The following is a 12,249-nucleotide window of genomic DNA, read 5'->3' as shown; positions in this document are numbered from 1 at the left end:
ATCATAACCAATTCTGAGTTGGTCTAATTGGCCTGTTGTCTGCTTGTGAGGGCTTAGCTCTAGCAGACAGCTCAGTCTGTAACCCAGGGCATGCCGCAGGATGTTTACCCTAGTACCTTTGATTCCTGACACAAACCACTGCTAGCTTATCTGAGTTTCTGCTCTGTGTGCATCTGCTGAACACAAGGCCCTCCTGTTGCTCCTTTGGTGCTGCTGAGCAGCATGTTTGTAAAGATCTGATTGGATCTGAAGATCAGCTTCCTGGTCTGACATGCAGCGTTGAGCCGGAGCAAAGTGGGCTCTGTTCTGTTAGATGCCAGTAATATAGATCGAGCCCCATGTTGCCTGTATTTATAATCTAGTTCACAAAGAAGAATGACCTCTCTCTCTTTTAGAGACCGAGATGGTACACGGCTACAGAATCGTGGTGGGCAACCAAAAACTCAGCGAGTGCCACATTTATACCCTCCTGCAGGACACAGAGGGAACAGCGGGGTGGGCAAACTGTAGATGAATATAAATGTAGAAAAAAACTGTATTTATGTTCATAGCTCTGTCATCATTCCAGGCACTACGCATGCCTCATATTCATAATGTTGTCTGTTGTGTGTGTGTGTGTGTGTGTGTGTGTGTGTGCACACGTGTGTGTGCGTGTGTGTTCTGTTTATTAATCCTATGTGTTTATACATTTCTGGATGCTTGCTTACTACAGACAACAGAAAACATTTCAGATTTGTCCAATTCAACTGGTGCTCAGTTCCATCATCAGCTCTTTAGATTTCTCTTTAATTTTTTTCATAGTATTGATTCTGATTTATTCCAGTCATCTCAGGTGTTGAATCTACTCTAGCACAGTCTTCTCTCTCACGTTTATTTGAAAAGGCCATTTCTGACTGAATATTTTGTCAGCTCATTTTCAAGCAATGCAGCTCGCCATCAGACAATGTGACTTTTAACTATTTATTTAATCAAAATACAGAATTGTCCTTAATTAAATAAGCTGCAGTCGTTTAAAATCGAGCTCTATAATTATTTACAGATCGTTGTTTGTTGGTAAGTAAAGCTCGTGTGCCGGACCTCAGTCCACAGCGATACTGCTTCAGTCTGGGATTGGTCAGAATGTCTGGTGGGATTGGGATTGATTTTCTGTTGTGGGTTTGGTCAGAATTTGTGTGAGGGATTAGTCTGATTTTCTGTGGAAGCTGGTGGCATTGGTCAGACTTTCTGTCTGAGTGTCCGGCAGTTTGATGGTGCCGTTGTCTTCGTTACTGACTTTTTAAAATGAAATGTGATCAAAGCTTCTATATTTTTTACTGGATAATGAAGTGACTTATGATGAAGGATGATGGTTAAAGTGTTCTATACATAGAACTTTCTGTACTGCATAATCCTACAGTCTGTCATTCAATATAGTTTCTATTCGAGTCTTGTTCCTCTGGTAGTTTCATCATGTAGTCTCAGAGTTTCCTCAGGCTTGCTCACAGTGGATCTAAACCTTTTTCTGATTTCTGTATGGTCGCTTCATTGCAGCGTCCGCGATTGAGAGATGTTTGAGATGACTGCGTATGTTTGAGGAGGCACGGTTGTGTTAATCTAGGGGATTACTTATTGTGAGGGTATTATGTTCTCACAGGAACCTTGTTTGGACAAAAACAAACACAGTAGCACATACATCTCGATCTCTTTAAATACACAGTCGCTTGTACTCTGCCTCGTCTCGTCTCCTGCCCCCTCAAACACGTTAGACTTAAAACACGTGAACATTGTGCTCTGACGCAAAACAGCGTCAGCAGGATGAGGCTCCACCGGTGTTCAGTAACACAATATTACTACCGTTCAGACAGTTTCTGACTGTAAGACAGATTGTGAGTTAGCAGGTGTCCAGCATGCAGGTGTGGGTATGTAGCTGCTGAGCACCGAAGCCTCTTTCAAATAGCTTCAGAGCTTATTTTCTTCATCGCTTACTTCAGAAAAACCAAGCCGAATCACTTGCTTTCGCTGTTTTTTACTAGTTATCCGTCTTCCACTAGCCACAGTCAAGATGTCAGTGACGTAACACCAGGAACATACCGTATTTCTTCCGTTACAGCCAAAACCACCGACAGGTCATCAACACCTACAACTCAAGGATAAAAAAACTCAACCCAACTTTATTCTGAACTTTCTCTCTGCCACCCACACACCGGTCTATTACAAATGATGTGGGCTGTGGTTAGGTCTGCTTTGTTAAATAGAATCGGGAAGACGTCGGAAATCCTGAGCGTAACGCCAAGGCATTTATTTCTGTATTTATTTATTTTCAAATATTACACGTGTTAGAATTTTGAGCTGGGATTTTTAAGCTTGGTGTGAAAACCAAAAGTATTTTTCAGCAGTATTTATACATGGCTTGTCCTCCAGCATACACACATCACCCTTTATCACCTGGGCGAAGGAGAATAAACATAGGAATAGAGGAGAAAGGGTGGACCAAAAAGAAAACCACAAATGGTTGCTTCCCTGTTGTCACAAAAAGCAGTCACTATGGTGACAAAGCAGTTCTATGTTTGCTAAAAAGGGAAGAGTTGACAGAAGAAGGGGGGAGAGAGAGAGAGAGAGAGAGAGAGAGAGAGAGAGAGAGAAATTCAAGTGCCAGGGAGAAAGATAGATTCAAAGGGAGAGTTATTTTGTTGGGAGCAGCTGCACCTCATGTACCTAGTGATTAAGACCTCAGTCTCCCGTGGCGTAGGTGGCGGGGGAACGACTCACAGACCAAGTCCATTATGCAAAAGGATGGCGCTGACCAGTCCTGTTGTGAAATGACCTGCTTAGAACGGATGAACACACTCACCTTTCACTTACACGTGTGCTGTCGCCTTAAAGGGAGAATGTTTGTCGGTAATGGAAAGAGAAAGCGTCGGGCAAAAACAAATGTGACAAAAGTACAAAATATTTTACTTTTAGGGCACTTCATACCAATTAGTCACAAACAAAGACAAAAACAAACAAAAGTCTGAGGGACACGTTTATAAAAGTCTCGTTTGTTGTTTGGATACAGCGATGTTTGTTCATCATCTGCGGAGTCCGTTCCAAAAGGAGTCGACTCATTTTTAACGACTTTGGCGTGAATCGACTTCACTTGACATTTCGTAGGTGTATCTAATCAGCCGATCATGTGGCAGCAGCACAGTTCATGAGATCAAAGCCTAAGCTTCATTTCCTGTTCACATCATACATCAGACTTGGAAAGTGAGGTCTATATGACCGTGGCACTGTTGTTAGTGCCAGATGCTTGGATTTCTCAGAAATTGTTGATTTCCAACCAAATCATCCTTTGAACCTTTGGAGGTTCTGCAGGCTGAAGCACCACAGATCAGAGGAGGATGACCAGACTGCTATGAGCTGACAGGAAGCCTATAGTAAATCACATAAGTACTCTTTAAAATAGTGGTGAACAGAAAAAACGTGCTCATCCGTGGCTTTTATGTCAGATGGACCAAACGCCGCATCTGGAAAAGGACTGTTGAGAGAAATGACTTGTAGTACATTTTGACTTGCTGTTAAATCTGTAAGGCAAATACTCTCCACTGTGATGTGAGGGTGAGCCAAAGCTTTCTCTCACACAAGGAGTTTGACACTCTCATTTTCTTCTCTCTCTCTCTCTCTCTCTCTCTCTCTCTCTCTCTCTCTCTCTCTAGATTAGAAGATTGGATTTTATTCTGTTACAGTTTTCCCCTCCACAATTCCCTTAAGAAATACACCTCCTTCTCTTTTTAGTTTTCAGAATGCCTATAATGTCATTACGCAGAAATATAAAATCTGAATCTCTGTGCACAGTTAAATCCTCTACTAAAAAGAAGCATTTGTGTAACATGTGAAGTCGAGAGACTCGGTCTGGGAGAGGGCACACGCTTCTGTCCCGGTAATTTCATTTTTTTTCTTCCGAACGTTTGCATTTCTATTTTAATAGAAAATGTAATTTCTCCCTGTAAAGCAGAAACAAAGTAATTTGTTCCTGGCCAGTGCTTCTATAGATAAAGCAATCCTTTACAAGGGGGGAAAAAAGGAATGCATCTGCTTGTACAAATCACGCATCATCACATTCCTTATTAGAGCGCAGGGTCCGTGAAGACCATAACAACACTTGTGTGTTTACATGCCTGTTTGGTGAACACAGGCCCATTACTGCAATTCCACCTCAACAAAGGGAGTACAAAAGGTTGTCATGCTACTTTTTCCACATCTGGAGATTTATCCTCTCTTGATATGTTGTTGAAAATGACTGAATATGGTCTATTAATAAATGTCTTTCTCGAGTCTTAAGGTCCACATCCCGCTTTTGGTTTACACTGAAGTCGATCACAATAAACAGCTCATTAACTGATTTCAGGAACTGAATACCAAGACTCCAGCTGAGGCTTTCGAGATGATTCTAAATGATTCACACGACCGTGTTTTAGTTAGTGAGCCAGCTAACGCCCTTATTTTGATATTTTTTTGGTTTTAAATGACGACATCTGAAGCATTTGGTCTCGTCTTTACGGTAATCTGGGATCATTTGGTCTTTTGGGGCATCAGACACCTTCGTCCAGGCAGCTCAGCCCTGAAGTAGACTTACTGCTCATCCTTTAGCTTTGCTGTTTCATCCATTGAACTAACCATTTGTGCATCGATGCACAGACACATAAACACACACCCACACACGCACACACACGCATGCATGCTTTCACAAACACATAAATATACAAATGCACACACACACCCCTTCACACTTTTCACTTTGCCTCATCTATCAAATCAATTCTGGGCAGATCTGGGGTCTCATTTATAAAACTGTGCGTAGGATCCCTACTAAAAGTTTACGTACGCCCAAAAGCCAAAAATGGTGTACGCCAAAAAAAAAATCCGATTTATAAAACTGTGCGTACGCACTCCTGTAAGCAATGTTCCCTTTATAAATCACAGATCACCGACAGATGTGCGTACATGAACCAGCCTCAAATCCTGCCCTGTACACGGCCATTTTTAACCATAAATAGTCAATGCAAATCACTGCGCGGGCACGAGAGTGGACCTCGTTATAATGAGTTTCCTCTGCGCTCTGCAGGTTTAAAAATGGGGTGAGGATTCAGCGTCTCAGGGGGGTAGCCACTGTCGCCTGCAGGTTATAATTATATTAAAAGCAACATTGTTATAATTATATTAAAAACAAAATTGTTACAGTTTCTACTTTTTAATATTGTTAAACTCACCAAGAAGCCAGCCATCACGTACTGCGCCTGTATTTAGTCTGTTCCCTACACTGCTATGTGTCAAGATAAAGGAATCATGTGTTGAACCAGGCCAGCGTGCCACAATGTTTGTGAGGGTCATGTTGGAGTCACATATGATTTGCACATTAATAGAATGCACATGCTTTCTATTAACATAAGCAAATTAATTTTCAGATGGTGCCCTTATAGCAACATGAGCGCAGTCAATTGCGCCGATTACATTTGGGAAACCAGACATTGCTGCAAATTGCATTTTAATTTTGGCCTGTTCTCGCACAGTGTAGGGGAACCTGATGTATCGACTACCCATATTAAGTATAACATTCAAAACGACAGATATTATGGCACTCAGGGACGGCTGTGATATACCAGACCTATAGGGTGAGATGATAGATTCCAATAGAATTATTTCATATACAAAAAGGTCTTAGACACAAAGTTGAGGATTACTTATAGTTTTTTTTATATAAATAATTTACCTGTCTGCCAATTCCCACTGGAAACAGCCGGTTGCCAAGAACCCCAGAGTGGTGAGGACTTGTATTTGGACTGGGATGGCATGGTTCCGGCATGTTGCCCTGTCTAATACTGGACCCAATTCAACACATAGATCTAAGAGCACAGCTCTAGGGAATCTAAATCGGCTTATTAGCCAGTCATCATAATGGGCCAGGAAATCATCATGGTCCCTGAAAACTCGTTCTCTCCTCATTCTGCCATTGGCGTAATCCTCCAACAGTGCCAGCAGTGCCATCATGAAGCATTACATACCCGGGTCACCGGAGGATTTATATGTTTCTAGCAATTAGACTGATCGTTAACACCTTGACAAAATCACAGAATTAATTTGTGGGTGAAAATTTAAGACGAAAATGTTATAGTGAACACATGCTTCTTCATGACGGTTTTGTAATGAACACCGTAATAGTTAGGACCGATGATGAGTAGCGATTGTGTTTCATGACTGTATTTGCAGACTTTGACATTTTATGATATATGTACATTAAGGAAAATATTTCATTTTACACAGTGCTCTGCAGTTCTCTAATAAAAGGGTATTTCATGCTATTCTGTATCACATGTAGTCGCGCCATCTCCTCCTGCGCTCCCGTTGTGGACAATGTGACTGTAAGGCAGCGCTGATTATTCATTCATTCATTCATCTTCTAGCGCTTATCCGAACTACTCGGGTTACGGGGAGCCTGTGCCTATCCTCAGGCGTCATTGGGCATCAAGGCAGGATACACCCTGGACGGAGTAGCGCTGATTATTATTATTATTATTATTATTATTATTATTTTATTTTGAATACATTTTGAATTACGTTTGGACTTTACTAGATGTATAAAGCCTAAAACAATCGGCACAAATAACACTGTTGTATTTAATCTTCATGATAATGTGGTAATAACGTATGAAATGGAGTGAAAATTAAATGTCATTAATTTTTATAATCGTTCTTCTCACATGTATTTTCTACAATCTAACTTCACTTCACGACCTCACCATCTGTGTCGCCAATTCCCTTTGTCTCCAGAATGTGCGTATGCACGTCTCAAAGTTTGCTTAAAGGTGCGCACATTTTCCCGTCAAGTTTGTTTTTTTATAGATCACAACCTTTGCGTGAAAACTGGCGTACGCACGTTTCCAGCCCCATCTTGTGCGTACGCACGCTTTATAAACGAGACCCCTGATGATTAACAGTGTAACTGGGCCTTCATATATTAAGGCCAAAACATACAAAAAGGGGCTGAAATGAGAACAGTAACAGAATTCTGAAGGTAAGAATATGACAGAACAGTGTGTGAGTTATGCTGCGTACTAAAGGTTAGTTGTGTGAGCAATGTTATATTAGAAAATAGCTGGTTTAGATCAGACAAGTGATTAAAATACAAATCAATGACTAATCTCTCTCTCTCTCTCTCTCAGGGCAGTCTGAAGAGCCGTCAGATATCTCCTCAGGAGTTTCTCAGTGAACTGAAAAGTGGAGCAACTGATGAGAGGCTGTTTGCCTGCCTAGATTCCCTCAGAGTCTCACTCACCAGCAATCCAGTCAGGTGCGCGCACACACACACACACACACACACACACACCCCTGTTGTTATGTCCTTTCATATTGCTTTAGACTATTAGTGTTATTCTATTTTTTGAGGTTTTAGAACATACCTGTGTATACACACACACACACACACACACACACACACACACACACACACAGCTCTTATCACCGTTTTTGACCCACCTCCGTGTACTTTTGGCTGATATCTAACTCCGGTGCCAAATACTATGACGTTAGCTTACAGCAGCACTGCATGCTGTGAAAAATTAATATGTACTGCAGATGGGTGCGATGTTGGAGTTTCTCTCCCCTGCCTCATAATTGTTTGATGCGGATCACGGCAGGCTCTCCTGCTGTTTGCCCATATTCATACCACAAACATCAACCCAGCTCCTCCATGAGGTGGGGTGATTAATACTGAAATAATTACAGCTTTTGGGATGATTAAAACTACCTCAAATGTAAAAGTGTTTTACAGATACACTTTGCACCAAGGGAGGTTTGGTATATTTGAGCTCCAGGGGAAGAAAAAAAATAAGTTTAAAGTAAAAAAGAAGAAGAAAAAAAGGCCCTTATTAGTGGGTGTAAATTTCTTGCGGTCTTTTGTCATTGGTCTTGTCATGTGTTTCCTTTGAATTTTGTTTTCTAGGCTCCCTTGTAGCCTATTTAAAATAATTTATTAAAAAACTTTTATTAAACAAATAGCCATAAAAAATTCAACAAATTAACAAATGACTTAATAAAACAATACCGAATGGAAATATTTAGGTATGCGAAGGCAGACTCCAATCCCTTTTTTGTGTTCCTTTGACGTAGAAGGTGTTTCAACAACTTTGATCAGAGAAATCCATTAGGCACAGCAGTTGTGCACGCCGCATGTGTTTGTATAGATAAAATTATTGCATTCATTTTAAGTTAATTTGCCCGACTCCTCTAAGCACTGCGGCCAATTTTGTGGGCCGGCATCGGTCATCCTTAGACTAACGTCGGAAGAGTCAAACTGCTTTCATCCTTTCTGCATCCATTATTGCAGTAATTCATGAAATGTCATGATTTCTATTAGCACTCCTTTTGGTGTTTGGGCACGTTCTGTATGAGAGCGAGGCCGGCCGAGTGATCCGCAATCAGCGAGCAAGGCCAGCCTCGCGTTGCTGGTTTGGAGATTAGCTATTACTCCTGGTCTGCGTGCCTCTCTGTTTTGTTCCCCTCACAAGGTTAAAAAACTTCACTAAGCAGTTCAGCGATCCAATCTTGGTTTTAGCATGCACTGTCCGGCTTCTAGTGCCACTACAGCTACACCAAGCTGGCGCTGCTCTTTTGATTAATCCACTTTATTTCTGTCCTGTCTGCTGATTAAAGTCCACAGTGTCCTAGAGACAGAGTTCATTTAGTTTGCTCGCTTGTTATTCATCTCACAGCGACGACACACGACTCTAAATATTGAGAACAGTTGACGCCGTTGTAGAAAATCTCTCACCAAATGATTTCGTTGAATTGGGCTTATCTTTTTTTTCTTGGAATTTAGACCTATTTGCAACAGTTTTACAGCCTTTACAAGTGTTCTTGAGTCTTTAACAAAGAGTTTGCCTCGACTACACTGTGGAAAATGGCACGAAGGAAACTCCTGGAAGCTAATTATTCATATGGCAGCGATGAGAATACAGTCTGGAGAGATACTGTAGAAGATGAGAGTCAGAGTCCTGTGGCCATTTGGTATTTATTTGTAAAATGTACCAGTGTCATGAACTCCTTTTTTGTTGACTTTGCATTTCAAAACAAACATGTTCCTGCATGATGATGCCCATGCGCATTCACTGTTTGTGTGAATTCATACTGAGGTCTAGTGGAAAGTCTTCCCAGAAGAGTTTTTATTATAACAGACTAAATCTGGATGACCAACAAGCACATGATTGCTCAGGTGTCCTTTTGTGCCTTTAGTGTTCCTCCAGCTGTCTGTTGTTTGCTATCTAAAAGTGGCCTCAGCCAGCTTCAATTAGCTTGAAATGGTTTTGTCTTTGTGGCTGGACACGTTGAGCTCGAATCCTGTTTACTCGTCAGTCTCAACCTCAGACACTCCAGCCACGGGCAGGAGAACATCTGACAGCTTTACTGCACTTTTCTGGATACAAGATTCAGCTTCTGCTCTTAAAAGCTGTCTTCTTTTCAACATGAGCATTTCAATACAAAATATTACTGGAATGGGAAAAAAAATAACTGGAATTAAAAATAAAGGCGAGTGTCACATTTTTGACATGGTATGAAACAGATTTCTTTTTTCTGTAGAAGTTCTTGGCTACTTTTTTTTAATCGCACCGATCTCTAGTGAATGCTTGAAGTCTCCTTGAAACTCGATTGTAATTGAATGTTAAATTCTGTCGAATAAATGTTCAAATGATGCAAATTTATGTAGTGATGAGAATCTTAACTTAATCTCACTCTCTCACACACGTCAGTGTTCGCAAAAGGAAACAACCAGCAGACCGGATTTTATAGTTGAAAAGCAAGTTATATTTAATGCAAGTTCGTTAATACAGAGAGGAAAAAAAAAACACATTTTCATTTTTAACATACTAGTTAGAATAAAAATAAAACTCACGCTGGCCTTGATGTTCGCTTGTAAATGGCTGGAATGCTCCTCTACAAGGCCTCTCTATTATGAAGAAGCCTTAAACCTTAAGACTTCTTGTGCGGTGTTGCATAGAGAAGGAAAAAGGCCTTTTCTACATTTGCCTATTTTTCCCTCACACTGCCACCAAATTCTAGCCACATTCGAATACTGCAGTTTAAATAGACTCACACCTTCTGCCCTTGAAGCAGGTGTATGGATTATTTATTTATTTATTTATTTATTTTTTGATGCTGGATAAATCTTTCGTGAGTTGGTTCCACCTTGTGACACATGCATTATAAACTCTAATCTCGCCCATGTCCCAATTTAAAATGTTGACAGCTATGACAGCAAGAATATAGCACCTCATCAATGTCAAACCATGCGTTTAACCGCCTACTGGCCAAGGTGATGATCGTACCGTCTGCCGCTGAATTTCCTTATTTCAGACTTGAAACGCATGGTAATGTTTGTGTGGACGTGTAAACAGGTAATGATTATTGTAATACACTTTTTTTCCTTAATTTTTTTTTCCTGTGATCCTGCAGGTCTGTGGCCAGAAGGCCTCAGCTGACACTTCTTTGACTTGTGTTGGAACGTCTGTCTTTTTCTTTCCATTTATTTCTCACTCCTACACACACACACTCCTACACACACACACACTCCTACACATACACTCATACACACACACTCACTTTGTCCCACGTCTCTCTGTCCTTAGACAGAGGGCATTTTGGAGTTGGACCACAGCCAAGGTACAGAAGAGGCATAATTTATTCCTATATTCCTCTTTCCCACTCAGGCAAAGTGTCTGATTGGTCTAGTGAGTGATGTTTCCAATATCTGCCCATGTTACCATGAGTGACATTGATTTCTCCCCCACTCCCTGGTCTTTCCATCTCTCTTTTTTTAGTATCAGTTCAGAAGTTCATTCTCAATCACAGAGAGGAAAGCTAAATGGTTTTGAAAAGACACCTGTTCTGATTTGGCTGGCTTCATTGCACTCCACTGGTCATGACTGGTTAAATATTAAGTATGTTACCCCTAACGAGGGTTGGGCCGACTGGACGGATGATGACCTTTTCTCCAATCTTTCACTCCTTTTCCTAGATTAGAGCCTCGTTTTCCTTCATGATGGCTTTTAAATGAGCGCAGGCCTCTCACAGCTCGTGAACCAGATTGGGCAAAGAAACAATATCATCGATTGCTTCAGTCCTAGCCACTGAATTGGAAGTTGAAGCAATGCTGTTGCGTCTTACTCAGCAACATTACAAGCGGATTTCCCCGGACGGGAATTCACGCTGATGTTTTCTGAAAGGTTACCAAGAGTGCCGTAGATTCCTATCGAAATTTAGGGCGTGCTTTGTTTTGTCATTTTCACTAAGGTATTATGGGTGTAATCTCTGGCACTGCTCCTTGTTTGATATTCACAGAGTGTTGAAATCATTTTCCCAGTACTACAGTTAAAATCCAGACCAGTTACCGCCATATCGCTAAATTAGCAAAAAAGGTTCTCAGTCGGTTTCTCACAGTTCGAATGCAAAATCTGTAAAAAAAAAAAAAAGGAATGAAAGTCTGTCTCCTGGCATTGTAGAGAAACACTTTCCTTGAGCGGTCGAGAACAAGAAAGCCATTAACATGTGCAGAAGTCCAGAACAAGGCAGCCGTTCCTACTTTGTTTTTCTGTGTTTCCCTTTTCTTTCTACTTCACTCCACCTCCCCCCCTTCCTCTCGCTCTCTCACACCGCACAGACTTCCTAATTTTCCCCTTTTACCTTGGTATGTGCTCCGTCCTGCCGAGTATGACGGAATGTAAAATGGGTAATTTTCCCAGGCCCCAATAAAGCTTGTAGTCCTCCTGGCTATGAAAAGCGGCGGCTACGCAAATGTGTTTTTATCCGTTTTGTGTTCCTTCTTTCTCGTTTACTTTCTCTAACACTGCTCCAGCTTCTAAGGCCCCGGTAGTGTTTGATATGCCACAGGGCATAGTTTTAGCACGGCAAGTGACTGTTTCTAAAGTGTTTAACTTGTCGGCTATAAATAGGGTGTTGTGGCACTTTTGTGTTATTTAGCATACCAGTGTTTAAGTGTTGTGTGAGACAGCAGTGTGACAAGATTCTCAGTATTTCTCACACCTCGCTGTGCTTGAACGTTAGCCAGGGGATCTGTCTGGGTTTGCGTGTCTCTGCTATTTCACTGTTTATCGGGAGCGTATCTAACTCGGCGGAAGGTGAACGATAATTGCCAATCAAGTGACAAACAATGAGGTGTTTAATGTGTGTTATGACAAGAGGGTTGTATGCTTAGTTTATAGCTGTTTTCACACAGGG

At 41.3% G+C, this 12,249-nt stretch overlaps 1 protein-coding gene across 4 annotated transcripts in view; it reads left to right on the top strand.

Moving 5' to 3' along the window:
• Positions 1 to 12,249, top strand: part of diaph3 (diaphanous-related formin 3) — a 290,424-nt gene that overhangs the window by 59,874 nt on the left and 218,301 nt on the right. For all 4 annotated transcript variants that reach the window (XM_060876191.1, XM_060876199.1, XM_060876172.1 and 1 more), the window contains one exon: positions 7,182 to 7,309. In XM_060876191.1, coding sequence (XP_060732174.1) covers positions 7,182 to 7,309 — 128 coding nt within the window. The remainder of the gene's footprint in view (positions 1 to 7,181; positions 7,310 to 12,249) is intronic.

Source organism: Tachysurus vachellii, chromosome 1 (genome assembly GCF_030014155.1).
Source record: "Tachysurus vachellii isolate PV-2020 chromosome 1, HZAU_Pvac_v1, whole genome shotgun sequence".
Lineage (NCBI taxonomy): Eukaryota > Metazoa > Chordata > Actinopteri > Siluriformes > Bagridae > Tachysurus > Tachysurus vachellii.
This window is presented reverse-complemented; position numbering and strand designations above follow the sequence as displayed.